Raw genomic sequence first — 19,229 nt, forward strand, 5'->3', positions numbered from 1 at the left:
AACAGATATGACACGACGCTGGATCACATGGCTCTTTCAGTTCTCCTAATTATCAATTTTTGACGACTGAAAAGTTCAGCCGAGATCAACAGCTTCCCGAAAAATTATTTTGATCCCGTATATTCAAATTCTCTATAGTGTTTTGTGGGATGTTTCCACAGCAGGAACACTTTTAAAACTAGTTTTGATATACTGGCTAACTTACGCCTTCAAAACAATATTTCTCAAATTCAGGCCCAGCAAAGTCCTTGCAGGTAATTTTTCCTACCGTTCTGCAAAATTTCTTAAATAGTTGCAGAGAAAATGACAAAAACGTGAAGAAAAAATTCGTTCAGTTGCTCTTTGAAATCAAAAAATTGGAACTTCTATCTTCCGTGACTCTACCATCAACAAGTTTTTGATGCCTGGAGCCCAAATCAAAACAAGAGCAAAGCCGCTAGTGTCAGGGCTAAGTCCTGAATGCTTCGATTGACTTTTAAGTTCTATGGAGCAGTGGTTCTATGGCTCGCCTATAAAATCGATATTTTTTTGAGATTTTTAAAAATCATCTTCCACACGCCATAGGAAGTAAAGCGTGATAAAATTTGTTCTTAGTAATGTAGCAAATATTCCGTCAAAAGTTACTAGTTAAAAAATCAAAACTTCTCTACAGAAAAAAAAAACCACCCGAGCACAATCTTTCCGACACTTTCTTGAAACATCGGAACAAAAAAATCTACGGGTAGTTGTTTTGATAAAGTTATGGGGCTTTGAAAAAAACTAACTTGGCAATTTTGAGATAATAATCGTGCGATATATTGCATTCTTTAATACGTGTAGGTGGCGGATTAAATCGTTCTTAGCTGAGCTTAGGCGAGTAGTTTGGTTTTGTATTTCGGTTATGAGACTTTTAAAACATCTTTTGATTTTCCACTCAGCGTGCGAGTAGATGAAATGAAAAATGAAAACTTTTTTGTTAGTTTTTCCGATTTTTTTATAATTTTCGTTTGAAAAAATGTTCAAGGTGCCCTACTGTGTAGTCTGAACATTCATGACTTTTTTGGGGCATGCAAGCAGCCTCGTTTCTTCATTTATGCAGAAACTTCATAGTCAGAAACTTCGACATGCACGTGACAATCTTGGTGAGAAATTGAGTAAAATCTATATAAGTAGATCACTGAAATTTACGTAGCTGCTTTCCGTTGCAATTCCAATCCTTCAGGACCATTGATACCGCCTAATACCTTTCTTTTGTTTTTTAAGCCCAAAATTGTTCCAAATTGTAATGTTAGATAAACTAATAAAATTAGGACAAACAAATATAAAAATGAATCAATTGGCAATACCTGGTTAAAAAATGAATTTTATTCAAGTTTTGATATCTTGCAATATGAAAAAAAAAGTTAGGCTGCCCAAATTAGCTAATAAAAAAGCTTGCCGAAACAAAATTGCTTTCAGATATAAACAAACGTAGTTCACGTCTCACTTTTTCGAATTACAAGACCGTTCATCATCAGATATATTTAGCTGCAGTTTCTTGATTTCATGGATTAGCTCATTGAACTAATTTTATTCCGCCAAAAACTGACAGTTAAAAGCAATGAAAGGACTATTTGGTCCGGCGTAACAAAACCGCTAAAATTTGATAAAGAATGTTTGAGCTGATGACCGAAAATGTCAACAAAAGAACTGATCCAGCGAATACTTTGGAAAAATTACTGCTCAAATCCATGCAAAATATGCTCATTCAGAGTAATATTGTGTAAATTTTGTCCAATTTTCTGATATAAGCTCCCACGAATTTTTAATCAATGTCGTCAAAACAGATATAACCGTTTCTCGATGCCGGACCAATTAGTGCTTTCAGCTCTCCTAATTTTTAATACTTGACGTCGTAAGAAGTAGGTCAAGCTCAGCAGCTTTCGAAAGAATTAGTTTGAGCACGTAAATTTAAATTCTTTATATTGTTTGCGGGGTCGTTTCCATAGCAAGAACACTTCCAGAATTAGTTTTGATATACTGACGAATTTACGTCTTCAAAACAAAATTTCTCAAATTTCGACCCGGCTTAGTCCTTTAATATAGTTTCATCTAGTATTTGACTGAACACATATCTATAATTACACATGTTTTTAGGTCTTCAATCAAAACTTTTTTTTATAATGCACACTTTGTTTGGTGCCAATATAAATAATCATGATTGTCTTCTAATTTTATCAAGTTTTGATAATCAAATACCTAAATATGAAGTTGACAAATGTGGCATTCAACACAGCAAATTGCATCATAGTCTAAAAAAGATTTAGTTATTTAACCGATCAAATTTTTTTTCAGATTTTTCAAAAAAATTGATTTTATTGGACAATGTGCCGGTTGATATTATAAATAGATATGATTATCTTCTGATTTCAACAACATTTTGCAAAAAAACTATGAAAAGTAATTTTTTGTCACAAGACTGGTTTTGAACGTAAAAATTCTGGCGACATTGAAGCTAAGCCGTTTTTTTCCTTGGACAGAAGAATCATACTTCAAAATTCTTACCTTATATACAGTTGTCTGTAAGGCACCGAAAAAAAAACAGTTTATGATAACAAAAGTAGAAAACAGAGAAAAAAGAAAAAGCATTTATAAACAAACTTTTCGAAGTTTGAAGGATTTCATCAAAAGAAAAAAAGAAGAAGGTAAGTATTTAAAGTAAACTATAATAAGACTGAAGAAGACTTTCTCCATTTTAAAGTAGATTGAATCAGTGTTAAATGTTGAAAAAATTCAGCCTCTCCACCTAAAATCAAAAAGGGTTTTTGCTTGGGTTTCAATTTCGTAGCATAATTTCTTAAATGTGTAGATTAGAATGGGCGATCCAGCCAGTGGAGCGAGTGATCCCACCAGTGGTGCGAGCGATCCAGCCAAAGGAGCGAGCGATCCAGCCAGTGGAGCGAACTGCAGTGAACAGGGAGCTGGAAGTGGAGGTGTAACGACTCAGAACAAGCGAGGTCCACGCAAAGAATACCCTTTCGAGGCAAGGTGATCAAAAAAAGCTGAAGAATGTCAAAAGATCAAGAAATTGGAGCAAAAATTGAAGATACTGAACATGACATACTGAAAATTGCCCCCACATCCCAGACTTATCCCAGACTGAATTATTTTATTGAGCGAAGCTGCTTTATTAGGAAATCTCTCTAAAAAGCCTAATTTTAAAATGAAATCATACATTAAAAGGCAAACCTGTACCTCTGCAAAGCCTTGGATTTCGTTATTGTTGATTATTCTTGTGCGTTAAATCTGAGTTTCAATGCTTTTTAAAATACTTTCGTCTGTAAATAAAATCAAATCAATTTCACGCCAGCGAAGGCAATAATATAAAAACTGTTTGACAGAATACAAACTTTTGAAAGCCTGATAAAAAGGCTGAACAGCGAATACCACTTTTCAATGCTAAATTTTGTTAGATTGTTATTCTGTTGTTCATAAATATTCGCGAGCGATGTTAGCCTTGAAAGAAAAAAATTTATTAGCCTCAGAAAAAATATATATGTAATGTATATTGCAAAAAAGGTTTGCTTTTTGGTTCCAATCAATAAATTATCGTCCACAGAAAGTTTTTGTGTTAAATTTCTCTATTCGTTTTTGAGCCGTGTCGCATTTTCGAGTTTTAAGTGCTTCTGTGACAACTTTTTTTATGAACGTTAAACATTATTTTTTCACTGCCAAACATCAACTATTATTTTGAACATTTTTTTTCTGTCATAATTTAATGTATAAGTTTCCAATATTCCTATCCATCAAAGTAACCGTTTTTTTTCTACAGACATCAAGATTAAATAAGCGAAGTAGGAGTTCTGAGAAACTCAACCAAATGTGATTTTTACAGGAGATTTGCAGCAGATTCATAAACACAGCAAAGTTTATTAACAAATTGACAAGCACTTTGACAAACTTTTTGATTGACGGAACAAAGATCTAAGAGGGCCGAATAGTTACTTTTTGTGAAGAAACAGCAGATATTTTTCTCAATTTAATCAGAATAAGTCCAATGAAAGATAAAGATAAGGCCAATGAATCATACGGCGCTGATGAAAGATAAAGCTAAATCTAGTTACAACTGCTTTATTAAAGATTTTCACATTTGCATTATTTTGAAGGAGAGCTCCTATACCAACAGGAATATCCCACTAGCAGAGTTCACCTCTTCTAATAATCTTTTCATAGCATAGTTGAAGATTGCGTGAATGTCATCCGAAAACAATTTTTAATTTTCTTCAATTTTTTTTTTCAAATTCAGTCAGCGTTTTTTAACCCCGACGTTTTTCTTCTTATCAGCTCTAATGAGTTTTATTGATTTAATTTGCGATTGTATATAAATAGATTGAGACTAATACGCTAGTAACGTGGGAACTGAGCTAGTAACGATGACATGGCGAGACGAAGAAAACCGACGGGGGGAGGACGCAAACGGAAAAAATGCACTGCTAAGAAACTTATTCGCACGTTCAAAAACTGTCGTTTGATCAGAGTTTGTGTCATTAATCACTTGAGAACGGAGAACTGTAAAAATTTAGATTTATTTAATCCATTTAAAATGGCAAGGTTGAACTCCACAAAATCGTGTACCGAGGGGAACAGACCTCGGGAAATCCCTTTGTTAAAGATACACGGTACAACCTCATCAAGACAGCCGATCGAGAATTATCCCAGCGGAAATCGAGAATTATCCCGGAGGAAATGTTTCCTTCCATTTTGTTTTATTGGCCAGAATTCTTCGATTCAGATTTTCACTCGATCCTAACTAAAGCAGACAAAATTCATAGTTGTATTAATGATGCTTTGAAAGAGCGTAATTACACCGTAATCAAATTTCTCGGCGAGTACTTTTGTTATTATCATTCGAAGTTCCACACATCGAATGGAATCCTATTTATGGAAGATAAGATGGTGATTCAACCGCAGTTGAGATCCCCGATTATGGTTCGATTGCATAAAGGACACGCTGCATAAAGGACACGCTGGCCTGATTATAATTAGGGACGTGGCGAATTGTTATTTCTTGTGGTCACACATTAATCGGCAGATCCAATTAACCGCGGCGAATTGCAAAGAGTGCAATAAATCGGGTAAGAATTTAAAACCTGTTATTCCTAGTACGGAGGTTGCACAGAGGGATTTAATGGAGGAACCAAATCATGAAAATCAAATGGAATGTTTAGGACCCCTATTTTCCTTTTGGGGCGCGAATAAATACCTGTTGATTTGTGTTGATCGGTTTTCAAAATTCCCGACGGTTCAAATAACGATGCGTACTACCGCAACGGTTATCAGCAATTTTTTTGTAAAATTATATTACTCTACATGCTATACCGCGAGTGATCCGATCGGATCAAGGATCGGGCTTTGTGCCTAAATCAGTTCGAGAGATTTGTCGTCAACAAAATATACATCTGATTTTTGCGCCGGTGGTAAGGAATCGAGCTACGGGCTTAGTGGAAAGATGTATCCGATCGTTTCGCGAAAGGTTAATGGCTTCTTCTTTTCAGAGCCCAAATCGGAGCTTACGTGTAAGGCTAAAGGATATACTACTCAGCATTTGAACTACAGTATATCAATTGTTGAGTTGTACTCCATTTGAGGCAAATTTTGGCCAAAAACCAAATACAATTTGGCATTCGATTACTCGTGCTGCTTCAGCTGAAAACTTGACATGAAAAATTAATTGCTTTCTCTAGATCGTAAATAGAAGATATTTCGTTCAAAATTCATTCAGAATTACGGTGAACCGGATGACGCAACAAACAGGGGACGTATGATCGTATCTAGCACTCGTTGGTATCGGGAATGTCAGTCCCAAAGTCGGCAGTGGAAACAACAAGTGCTCCGGGTGCTCCAAGCTCAATCAAAAGGCTAGCACAATTTTTTTGCAAAATTCAAGAAAGATTGAAATCAGAACCGTACTTTGAACCACTAAACGAGCGCTTAGTTCGTGAATCGGCCCATTCAGTCACTTTGTGTTCCGGAAAAATTTTGCATAAATGTGATCTCTCCATAAGTTTAGGTGGCTGGGATCACGAAACCGGCGGTTTGAAGGCAGTTTCTCCTTCGGGTACGGCGAAACAACGTGATGTGCAAACCGAGTGGGTTGCTCGGAATACGGGTGCGTTAGTTGCGTCTACGGGACAATCTCCTAAACCAGTGACGGATCACGCCGGTGGAACTGCCGAGAACCCGTTTTTGATCGATATTTCATCGGAAGGGCTTATATGGACAGAGAGTCCGGGAAAGGATATAGAAATACTGCCGCGGACAAACACATTGCCTTCAGAACGGACAGTGGGACATAGTCAAGCCACGGGCGTGGAAAAGGAGGCTCAAACATTCGTATTGCCGCGAGAAACTTCTCAAGGAGGAATTGTGCTCTACTCGAGCTCGGAGGAAGGAAAAACGCTGCGAATGGGGTCAATCCCAGTGCCGACGAACCTTATTGAATTGTCTTCTACTGAGGACGGGGAGGATGAATCTGAGGAAACAGATAAAGCGAATACACATGAAATGGACACACAAGAGCTGCAATCATCCGAAAAAAGTAATGTCATCGCCTCAACATGTGCCAATGGACAAAAAGCAAAAAGAGCAAAAGAACCCACCACAGACAAATTCGGGTCCAAGTCAGGTGAAAGTCCTCAAACAGGATACGACGGTTATTATGCACAACCAAGGCCATTAAGAATGCCGGCCTCCAAATTTTTCGGAGATAGACTGTTTACGAGCGTAGTTAACGGCGGTGCATTGAACGTGCATGTATTACGTCAGACGCAAAACACTTCAGATGAAGAACTAGAAGGAGTGCCGAAGGCGGCAACGGGTATTACACCAAAGACAGTGAATTGCAATAGAGGAGGAAGTTATGTGCTAACTAGTATGTCATAGAGAGTAAAAAGAGATTCCAAGCCCGAATAGACGGAGCGCAGAAAATACGTGTTTCGACAAAGAAATGTGCCGTTTTTCTGGGGAAAGATTATATCCAAGACGATGTAACATGACTTGATTAAGAGGTGTCTGGAAATTTTGTCGACGTGCTGGATAAGTTGAGACGAATTATTAAACATTTGTCGGGAGTTTCCATGATAACTGATACAGCAGGAAACGTTATTGACGGATTTCGCGTACAATAGCTGTATCAATTCCTGGAAGCCCGAATACGGAATAATTGACGCAACCCGAACCGGGGTAAACTTGTTGATATTGCCCAGGCGGAAAGTCACAGAACCCGTACAGCCATCAAGCTGGGAGAGAGTTACTGTTGCGAATTGGAGCAAGAAATTTGAATCTTACGTTACCTGCGGCTAGAAGAGTCACAATTTGTACCCCAATTAAAACCGTAGATAACAAAAATGCGGGCAAAGAGGAATCGCCAAAGGCTGCTGAATCAGTTGGAGTGAAAATGCCAATGGCTGCCGTACCAGTTGAGATTTTTTTTCAGCCAAAAGGTTCGGATGCTTGTCAGGAAGAGCATACACGATGTGTGATAATAGCGGACGAGAGAGATGAGGAGAATGATAAAGAGCCAGTGGCTGTCGTGCAGGGAACAGCTGACATCAACGCTAGAGGTGATTCGAGGGACCCATTTGTTACTGACGATTTGCACATCGCTGATGAGTTGTCGACCATTAGTATGGCGGAGGTTGACCATCGGCAGATTCTCGAAGAGCTTGAAGACTTATTTTGAAGAGGAGGAAGATAGGAGATAGAGTTCTAACTTACTATTAAAGACTATGAATGAACTGTTGAACTGATTTAGCTTAAAGATTGAGTTGCGATATGTGCTATGTATAGTTAATGTCATTTAGGAACTGTTTCGAAAGGGAAATGTGGTGTAGAGGTCGTACTATAATTACGTATGTTATTATATAATGTTGTATGACCATCAAGGTCAAAGTTATAGTGAATGTCTTGTGTTCACACAGTCAGTGTGTTAGCCTATGAGAGTGAGTTTAAGGTGTCTCTTTTTCGTATTGTTATTACGTTACCGTTTACGAAGTAGTGCATAGGCATACTTCTACAGGAATATCTATGTTCCGGGCGGGTTCCTATAGCTTTTAACAAACCACCAACAAGGTGGTTTTTGTCAAATTCGAGGATCTTCATTCTATAATTATCCCTAAGCATACGGATAGCCCACTTTCCGGGTGAGTTCCTATGTTTTTTTTACAATTAACAATGAAGATAAAGACATTTTTTTGAGGACATTTTATTTGAAATTTTCCTTGAATCCTTTTCTTGTATCTGTGACACGATGCAAACCCACTCAAGAAACTCAATTCTAGGATTGGAATTGTTAAATCAAATAAAACCTGGATTGTGGTGCTCAATTAACAGACTAATTTATTAACCAATAACTTCAATGTATTACTTAAATGTGGGAGAGAGTTACTGTTGCGAATTGGAGCAAGAAATTTGAATCTTACGTTACCTGCGGCTAGAAGAGTCACAATTTGTACCCCAATTAAAACCGTAGATAACAAAAATGCGGGCAAAGAGGAATCGCCAAAGGCTGCTGAATCAGTTGGAGTGAAAATGCCAATGGCTGCCGTACCAGTTGAGATTTTTTTTCAGCCAAAAGGTTCGGATGCTTGTCAGGAAGAGCATACACGATGTGTGATAATAGCGGACGAGAGAGATGAGGAGAATGATAAAGAGCCAGTGGCTGTCGTGCAGGGAACAGCTGACATCAACGCTAGAGGTGATTCGAGGGACCCATTTGTTACTGACGATTTGCACATCGCTGATGAGTTGTCGGCCATTAGTATGGCGGAGGTTGACCATCGGCAGATTCTCGAAGAGCTTGAAGACTTATTTTGAAGAGGAGGAAGATAGGAGATAGAGTTCTAACTTACTATTAAAGACTATGAATGAACTGTTGAACTGATTTAGCTTAAAGATTGAGTTGCGATATGTGCTATGTATAGTTAATGTCATTTAGGAACTGTTTCGAAAGGGAAATGTGGTGTAGAGGTCGTACTATAATTACGTATGTTATTATATAATGTTGTATGACCATCAAGGTCAAAGTTATAGTGAATGTCTTGTGTTCACACAGTCAGTGTGTTAGCCTATGAGAGTGAGTTTAAGGTGTCTCTTTTTCGTATTGTTATTACGTTACCGTTTACGAAGTAGTGCATAGGCATACTTCTACAGGAATATCTATGTTCCGGGCGGGTTCCTATAGCTTTTAACAAACCACCAACAAGGTGGTTTTTGTCAAATTCGAGGATCTTCATTCTATAATTATCCCTAAGCATATGGATAGCCCACTTTCCGGGTGAGTTCCTATGTTTTTTTTTACAATTGACAATGAAGATAAAGACATTTCATTTGAGGACATTTTATTTGAAATTTTCCTTGAATCCTTTTCTTGTATCTGTGACACGATGCAAACCCACTCAAGAAACTCAATTCTAGGATTGGAATTGTTAAATCAAATAAAACCTGGATTGTGGTGCTCAATTAACAGACTAATTTATTAACCAATAACTTCAATGTATTACTTAAATGTGGGAGAGAGTTACTGTTGCGAATTGGAGCAAGAAATTTGAATCTTACGTTACCTGCGGCTAGAAGAGTCACAATTTGTACCCCAATTAAAACCGTAGATAACAAAAATGCGGGCAAAGAGGAATCGCCAAAGGCTGCTGAATCAGTTGGAGTGAAAATGCCAATGGCTGCCGTACCAGTTGAGATTTTTTTTAAGCCAAAAGGTTCGGATGCTTGTCAGGAAGAGCATACACGATGTGTGATAATAGCGGACGAGAGAGATGAGGAGAATGATAAAGAGCCAGTGGCTGTCGTGCAGGGAACAGCTGACATCAACGCTAGAGGTGATTCGAGGGACCCATTTGTTACTGACGATTTGCACATCGCTGATGAGTTGTCGGCCATTAGTATGGCGGAGGTTGACCATCGGCAGATTCTCGAAGAGCTTGAAGACTTATTTTGAAGAGGAGGAAGATAGGAGATAGAGTTCTAACTTACTATTAAAGACTATGAATGAACTGTTGAACTGATTTAGCTTAAAGATTGAGTTGCGATATGTGCTATTATAGTTAATGTCATTTAGGAACTGTTTCGAAAGGGAAATGTGGTGTAGAGGTCGTACTATAATTACGTATGTTATTATATAATGTTGTATGACCATCAAGGTCAAAGTTATAGTGAATGTCTTGTGTTCACACAGTCAGTGTGTTAGCCTATGAGAGTGAGTTTAAGGTGTCTCTTTTTCGTATTGTTATTACGTTACCGTTTACGAAGTAGTGCATAGGCATACTTCTACAGGAATATCTATGTTCCGGGCGGGTTCCTATAGCTTTTAACAAACCACCAACAAGGTGGTTTTTGTCAAATTCGAGGATCTTCATTCTATAATTATCCCTAAGCATACGGATAGCCCACTTTCCGGATGAGTTCCTATGTTTTTTTTACAATTGACAATGAAGATAAAGATATTTCATTTGAGGACATTTTATTTGAAATTTTCCTTGAATCCTTTTCTTGTATCTGTGACACGATGCAAACCCACTCAAGAAACTCAATTCTAGGATTGGAATTGTTAAATCAAATAAAACCTGGATTGTGGTGCTCAATTAACAGACTAATTTATTAACCAATAACTTCAATGTATTACTTAAATGTGGGAGAGAGTTACTGTTGCGAATTGGAGCAAGAAATTTGAATCTTACGTTACCTGCGGCTAGAAGAGTCACAATTTGTACCCCAATTAAAACCGTAGATAACAAAAATGCGGGCAAAGAGGAATCGCCAAAGGCTGCTGAATCAGTTGGAGTGAAAATGCCAATGGCTCCATTTCAAAGTAGATTGAATCAGTGTTAAATGTTGAAAAAATTCAGCCTCTCCACCTAAAATCAAAAAGGGTTTTTGCTTGGGTTTCAATTTCGTAGCATAATTTCTTAAATGTGTAGATTAGAATGGGCGATCCAGCCAGTGGAGCGAGTGATCCCACCAGTGGTGCGAGCGATCCAGCCAAAGGAGCGAGCGATCCAGCCAGTGGAGCGAACTGCAGTGAACAGGGAGCTGGAAGTGGAGGTGTAACGACTCAGAACAAGCGAGGTCCACGCAAAGAATACCCTTTCGAGGCAAGGTGATCAAAAAAAGCTGAAGAATGTCAAAAGATCAAGAAATTGGAGCAAAAATTGAAGATACTGAACATGACATACTGAAAATTGCCCCCACATCCCAGACTTATCCCAGACTGAATTATTTTATTGAGCGAAGCTGCTTTATTAGGAAATCTCTCTAAAAAGCCTAATTTTAAAATGAAATCATACATTAAAAGGCAAACCTGTACCTCTGCAAAGCCTTGGATTTCGTTATTGTTGATTATTCTTGTGCGTTAAATCTGAGTTTCAATGCTTTTTAAAATACTTTCGTCTGTAAATAAAATCAAATCAATTTCACGCCAGCGAAGGCAATAATATAAAAACTGTTTGACAGAATACAAACTTTTGAAAGCCTGATAAAAAGGCTGAACAGCGAATACCACTTTTCAATGCTAAATTTTGTTAGATTGTTATTCTGTTGTTCATAAATATTCGCGTGCGATGTTAGCCTTGAAAGAAAAAAATTTATTAGCCTCAGAAAAAATATATATGTAAGCTATATTGCAAAAAAGGTATTGCTTTTTGGTTCCAATCAATAAATTATCGTCCACAGAAAGTTTTTGTGTTAAATTTCTCGTTTTTGAGCCGTGTCGCATTTTCGAGTTTTAAGTGCTTCTGTGACAACTTTTTTTATGAACGTTAAACATTATTTTTTCACTGCCAAACATCAACTATTATTTTGAACATTTTTTTTCCAATAAGTTTCCAATATTCCTATCCATCAAAGTAACCGTTTTTTTTCTACAGACATCAAGATTAAATAAGCGAAGTAGGAGTTCTGAGAAACTCAACCAAATGTGATTTTTACAGGAGATTTGCAGCAGATTCATAAACACAGCAAAGTTTATTAACAAATTGACAAGCACTTTGACAAACTTTTTGATTGACGGAACAAAGATCTAAGAGGGCCGAATAGTTATTTTTTGTGAAGAAAAAGCAGATATTTTTCTCAATTTAATCAGAATAAGTCCAATGAAAGATAAAGATAAGGCCAATGAATCATACGGCGCTGATGAAAGATAAAGCTAAATCTAGTTACAACTGCTTTATTAAAGATTTTCACATTTGCATTATTTTGAAGGAGAGCTCCTATACCAACAGGAATATCCCACTAGCAGAGTTCACCTCTTCTAATAATCTTTTCATAGCATAGTTGAAGATTGCGTGAATGTCATCCGAAAACAATTTTTAATTTTCTTCAATTTTTTTTTTCAAATTCAGTCAGCGTTTTTTAACCCCGACGTTTTTCTTCTTATCAGCTCTAATGAGTTTTATTGATTTAATTTGCGATTGTATATAAATAGATTGAGACTAATACGCTAGTAACGTGGGAACTGAGCTAGTAACGATGACATGGCGAGACGAAGAAAACCGACGGGGGGAGGACGCAAACGGAAAAAATGCACTGCTAAGAAACTTATTCGCACGTTCAAAAACTGTCGTTTGATCAGAGTTTGTGTCATTAATCACTTGAGAACGGAAAACTGTAAAAATTTAGATTTATTTAATCCATTTAAAATGGCAAGGTTGAACTCCACAAAATCGTGTACCGAGGGGAACAGACCTCGGGAAATCCCTTTGTTAAAGATACACGGTACAACCTCATCAAGACAGCCGATCGAGAATTATCCCAGCGGAAATCGAGAATTATCCCGGAGGAAATGTTTCCTTCCATTTTGTTTTATTGGCCAGAATTCTTCGATTCAGATTTTCACTCGATCCTAACTAAAGCAGACAAAATTCATAGTTGTATTAATGATGCTTTGAAAGAGCGTAATTACACCGTAATCAAATTTCTCGGCGAGTACTTTTGTTATTATCATTCGAAGTTCCACACATCGAATGGAATCCTATTTATGGAAGATAAGATGGTGATTCAACCGCAGTTGAGATCCCCGATTATGGTTCGATTGCATAAAGGACACGCTGCATAAAGGACACGCTGGCCTGTTTATAATTAGGGACGTGGCGAATTGTTATTTCTTGTGGTCACACATTAATCGGCAGATCCAATTAACCGCGGCGAATTGCAAAGAGTGCAATAAATCGGGTAAGAATTTAAAACCTGTTATTCCTAGTACGGAGGTTGCACAGAGGGATTTAATGGAGGAACCAAATCATGAAAATCAAATGGAATGTTTAGGACCCCTATTTTCCTTTTGGGGCGCGAATAAATACCTGTTGATTTGTGTTGATCGGTTTTCAAAATTCCCGACGGTTCAAATAACGATGCGTACTACCGCAACGGTTATCAGCAATTTTTTTGTAAAATTATATTACTCTACATGCTATACCGCGAGTGATCCGATCGGATCAAGGATCGGGCTTTGTGCCTAAATCAGTTCGAGAGATTTGTCGTCAACAAAATATACATCTGATTTTTGCGCCGGTGGTAAGGAATCGAGCTACGGGCTTAGTGGAAAGATGTATCCGATCGTTTCGCGAAAGGTTAATGGCTTCTTCTTTTCAGAGCCCAAATCGGAGCTTACGTGTAAGGCTAAAGGATATACTACTCAGCATTTGAACTACAGTATATCAATTGTTGAGTTGTACTCCATTTGAGGCAAATTTTGGGCAAAAACCAAATACAATTTGGCATTCGATTACTCGTGCTGCTTCAGCTGAAAACTTGACATGAAAAATTAATTGCTTTCTCTAGATCGTAAATAGAAGATATTTCGTTCAAAATTCATTCAGAATTACGGTGAACCGGATGACGCAACAAACAGGGGACGTATGATCGTATCTAGCACTCGTTGGTATCGGGAATGTCAGTCCCAAAGTCGGCAGTGGAAACAACAAGTGCTCCGGGTGCTCCAAGCTCAATCAAAAGGCTAGCACAATTTTTTTGCAAAATTCAAGAAAGATTGAAATCAGAACCGTACTTTGAACCACTAAACGAGCGCTTAGTTCGTGAATCGGCCCATTCAGTCACTTTGTGTTCCGGAAAAATTTTGCATAAATGTGATCTCTCCATAAGTTTAGGTGGCTGGGATCACGAAACCGGCGGTTTGAAGGCAGTTTCTCCTTCGGGTACGGCGAAACAACGTGATGTGCAAACCGAGTGGGTTGCTCGGAATACGGGTGCGTTAGTTGCGTCTACGGGACAATCTCCTAAACCAGTGACGGATCACGCCGGTGGAACTGCCGAGAACCCGTTTTTGATCGATATTTCATCGGAAGGGCTTATATGGACAGAGAGTCCGGGAAAGGATATAGAAATACTGCCGCGGACAAACACATTGCCTTCAGAACGGACAGTGGGACATAGTCAAGCCACGGGCGTGGAAAAGGAGGCTCAAACATTCGTATTGCCGCGAGAAACTTCTCAAGGAGGAATTGTGCTCTACTCGAGCTCGGAGGAAGGAAAAACGCTGCGAATGGGGTCAATCCCAGTGCCGACGAACCTTATTGAATTGTCTTCTACTGAGGACGGGGAGGATGAATCTGAGGAAACAGATAAAGCGAATACACATGAAATGGACACACAAGAGCTGCAATCATCCGAAAAAAGTAATGTCATCGCCTCAACATGTGCCAATGGACATAAAGCAAAAAGAGCAAAAGAACCCACCACAGACAAATTCGGGTCCAAGTCAGGTGAAAGTCCTCAAACAGGATACGACGGTTATTATGCACAACCAAGGCCATTAAGAATGCCGGCCTCCAAATTTTTCGGAGATAGACTGTTTACGAGCGTAGTTAACGGCGGTGCATTGAACGTGCATGTATTACGTCAGACGCAAAACACTTCAGATGAAGAACTAGAAGGAGTGCCGAAGGCGGCAACGGGTATTACACCAAAGACAGTGAATTGCAATAGAGGAGGAAGTTATGTGCTAACTAGTATGTCATAGAGAGTAAAAAGAGATTCCAAGCCCGAATAGACGGAGCGCAGAAAATACGTGTTTCGACAAAGAAATGTGCCGTTTTTCTGGGGAAAGATTATATCCAAGACGATGTAACATGACTTGATTAAGAGGTGTCTGGAAATTTTGTCGACGTGCTGGATAAGTTGAGACGAATTATTAAACATTTGTCGGGAGTTTCCATGATAACTGATACAGCAGGAAACGTTATTGACGGATTTCGCGTACAATAGCTGTATCAATTCCTGGAAGCCCGAATACGGAATAATTGACGCAACCCGAACCGGGGTAAACTTGTTGATATTGCCCAGGCGGAAAGTCACAGAACCCGTACAGCCATCAAGCTGGGAGAGAGTTACTGTTGCGAATTGGAGCAAGAAATTTGAATCTTACGTTACCTGCGGCTAGAAGAGTCACAATTTGTACCCCAATTAAAACCGTAGATAACAAAAATGCGGGCAAAGAGGAATCGCCAAAGGCTGCTGAATCAGTTGGAGTGAAAATGCCAATGGCTGCCGTACCAGTTGAGATTTTTTTTCAGCCAAAAGGTTCGGATGCTTGTCAGGAAGAGCATACACGATGTGTGATAATAGCGGACGAGAGAGATGAGGAGAATGATAAAGAGCCAGTGGCTGTCGTGCAGGGAACAGCTGACATCAACGCTAGAGGTGATTCGAGGGACCCATTTGTTACTGACGATTTGCACATCGCTGATGAGTTGTCGGCCATTAGTATGGCGGAGGTTGACCATCGGCAGATTCTCGAAGAGCTTGAAGACTTATTTTGAAGAGGAGGAAGATAGGAGATAGAGTTCTAACTTACTATTAAAGACTATGAATGAACTGTTGAACTGATTTAGCTTAAAGATTGAGTTGCGATATGTGCTATGTATAGTTAATGTCATTTAGGAACTGTTTCGAAAGGGAAATGTGGTGTAGAGGTCGTACTATAATTACGTATGTTATTATATAATGTTGTATGACCATCAAGGTCAAAGTTATAGTGAATGTCTTGTGTTCACACAGTCAGTGTGTTAGCCTATGAGAGTGAGTTTAAGGTGTCTCTTTTTCGTATTGTTATTACGTTACCGTTTACGAAGTAGTGCATAGGCATACTTCTACAGGAATATCTATGTTCCGGGCGGGTTCCTATAGCTTTTAACAAACCACCAACAAGGTGGTTTTTGTCAAATTCGAGGATCTTCATTCTATAATTATCCCTAAGCATACGGATAGCCCACTTTCCGGGTGAGTTCCTATGTTTTTTTTTACAATTGACAATGAAGATAAAGACATTTCATTTGAGGACATTTTATTTGAAATTTTCCTTGAATCTTTTTCTTGTATCTGTGACACGATGCAAACCCACTCAAGAAACTCAATTTTAGGATTGGAATTGTTAAATCAAATAAAACCTGGATTGTGGTGCTCAATTAACAGACTAATTTATTAACCAATAACTTCAATGTATTACTTAAATGTTGAAAAAATGGATCCCTTTTTTTCAAATTGAGGCAATTAGGCGGTTTAGTTTTAAAAGTGTTTTTAAACTTAAGTAGTTTTTAAACTTAAGAAGTAAAATTAAACTAAAATCGGTCATCTCAGCCCAAAGTTATTCTTCTGACTGCTAGTTTTGGTCTGTTGGCCACAAAACAACCAGTTCACAAGATGGAACAAGAATTCGAGTGTCAAAAACATGGTATCATTATTCAAAACCGTCGTGCCGGACGCGGACATTTTTCGGCCGTTTTTTTAGAGACAGGTGCCGCACAAAGTTGAACTTGAGAAAACAACGTTGAAGTTTTTCTTTTATACTCTTTTTATTTTACTGATTGCTGTGTATGTTTTTGCTTAGCTCAAAAAAGATTTTAAAAAGTAGTACAATAAATGAATTGCTTAATTATAAAAAAAAAACAGCTTAATTTAGTAAATTTTAGTAAGAAAAGTCGCGACGATCGCGGTATTTTTTTTGCGATCGCATCGGTTGCGGTTAATTTTTTCTCGGTCACTCGCATGTTTTCTTTGGCTGCATCGGTTGCGGACACATCTCTCAGGTCTTCAAAGCTAGCGACAGTCTAAAATCTGGAATCTTTATCTCAAGACTTTTTGGCGATAATCTGAACATGAAACTACAACCTTATGGTGAAAGCAACAATAGAAATGGAAAATGGGTTTCTCGTCAAATCTATGGAAAACGCGAATGATGGATTGCGCTCATGCCTAAATTAACCGAACAAATTTTTAACAGTGCAAGGCTATTTATTATTCAAAAAGTTTCCTGTCAAATTTTATGATCCATACCTCTTGAAAAGTCAGAATCATCTCAACAATTTAAACGAAAGAAACAAAGCTCCGTATTTATGATTCGTATTTTACCCTCAACTACGTTTTTTTGCTTTTATTGTTGATGAAAGTTCTAGAATATTCCAACTTCCAGCTACAGTTCACTCTTTTGTTTTCAGCGCTTTTTTCACGAAATCCGAATAGAAGCTGGCTCTGATGACGTAACTGTAGTTGGGTAGTGTGGTTGTACAATCTCCAACGTATGTTGAGGAAACACCAAAGATGCACTTGACCTTGTCCGAGCTCTTCCTCACTTTCACGATTGGGCCGCCGTCGTCTCCTAAAATGACACTTACCCTTTCTCACCCCTCCCCTATCCTCTACCTAAGTTACATACTTACGAATATCGGCCAAAAAATAGCAACAGAAACTTTAAGCTTGCCGTTAAATTAAATTTTGAGCAAATTCAATGTAGCGAGAATTAATCTTGCTTTAGATTTCTTTTATTCGTCCAAGTTTTCTCTAGTCAATAACATATTGGGGTTTCATTAAGTTCTCCCAGGTTGAGAAAAATAGGTTCGAAATATTTGAGGTTTAGACTAAAATATTAATAAATCTCTCAGTCGGTTTTCACGCTTCCTGATACTAAATGATTCCATCATTTTTCCGCTTCCATTTTTTTTTAAATTCTATTTATGAAGCAGTTTTTGCGATTAGAAAGTGACTTAAAAAAGTTTTTCAATGTACCTGAACAAGTTTTAGCTCCTCCACTTCGTAATGCAACTATGCCTGCGTTGTCTGTCTCGTTCGCAAAACTCAACTCAGCTTCCTAAAAATAATCAAAATTTTGGCTGTTTACTATTTTTGCTATGATTATGTATATCAAAAAGGTTTTTTAATGGTTATTCTTGATATTTTTTTCTTGATTCTATAAAAAACAATTAGCCAAAAGTAAGATATAGTAAGTTGATAAATTTTACCTGTAGTTTGGAGGGATAAGGATCGAATCTGTTTTGTCTACCGAAGCCCATGACGACCAGCTTGTACTTATAGGCTTCCCAATTTTCGAAATTATCCTCTTGCTAACGTCGTTTTTTTTTTTACAAGTTTTGTGTTTTTTAGAAAAAAAAACAAAGCACATCATTCACTCATTAGCCACAAAAATGGTAATTACTTCTGCAATGATGACCATCAAGGTCAAAGTTATAGTGAATGTCTTGTGTTCACACAGTCAGTGTGTTAGCCTATGAGAGTGAGTTTAAGGTGTCTCTTTTTCGTATTGTTATTACGTTACCGTTTACGAAGTAGTGCATAGGCATACTTCTACAGGAATATCTATGTTCCGGGCGGGTTCCTATAGCTTTTAACAAACCACCAACAAGGTGGTTTTTGTCAAATTCGAGGATCTTCATTCTATAATTATCCCTAAGCATACGGATAGCCCACTTTCCGGGTGAGTTCCTATGTTTTTTTTACAATTGACAATGAAGATAAAGACATTTCATTTGAGGACATTTTATTTGAAATTTTCCTTGAATCCTTTTCTTGTATCTGTGACACGATGCAAACCCACTCAAGAAACTCAATTCTAGGATTGGAATTGTTAAATCAAATAAAACCTGGATTGTGGTGCTCAATTAACAGACTAATTTATTAACCAATAACTTCAATGTATTACTTAAATGTTGAAAAAATGGATCCCTTTTTTTTCAAATTGAGGCAATTAGGCGGTTTAGTTTTAAAAGTGTTTTTAAACTTAAGTAGTTTTTAAACTTAAGAAGTAAAATTAAACTAAAATCGGTCATCTCAGCCCAAAGTTATTCTTCTGACTGCTAGTTTTGGTCTGTTGGCCACAAAACAACCAGTTCACAAGATGGAACAAGAATTCGAGTGTCAAAAACATGGTATCATTATTCAAAACCGTCGTGCCGGAC

At 37.9% G+C, this 19,229-nt stretch overlaps 2 protein-coding genes across 2 annotated transcripts in view; both read right to left on the reverse strand.

Moving 5' to 3' along the window:
- LOC134847563 (uncharacterized) overlaps positions 1 to 19,229 on the reverse strand; it is a 326,408-nt gene that overhangs the window by 125,365 nt on the left and 181,814 nt on the right. The gene's annotated exons all lie outside the window — the stretch shown is intronic.
- Positions 17,299 to 18,386, reverse strand: LOC134847676 (uncharacterized). Its single transcript, XM_063864843.1, has 3 exons — positions 18,276 to 18,386; positions 18,043 to 18,124; positions 17,299 to 17,635 (listed from the first exon to the last, which is right to left on the reverse strand). Exons 1-3 carry the CDS (start codon positions 18,324 to 18,326, stop codon positions 17,457 to 17,459), a joined length of 312 nt encoding a protein of 103 aa, XP_063720913.1. The 5' UTR covers positions 18,327 to 18,386; the 3' UTR covers positions 17,299 to 17,456.

The sequence above is a fragment of the Symsagittifera roscoffensis genome, chromosome 6 (assembly GCF_963678635.1).
Source record: "Symsagittifera roscoffensis chromosome 6, txSymRosc1.1, whole genome shotgun sequence".
Taxonomy (NCBI): domain Eukaryota; kingdom Metazoa; phylum Xenacoelomorpha; order Acoela; family Convolutidae; genus Symsagittifera; species Symsagittifera roscoffensis.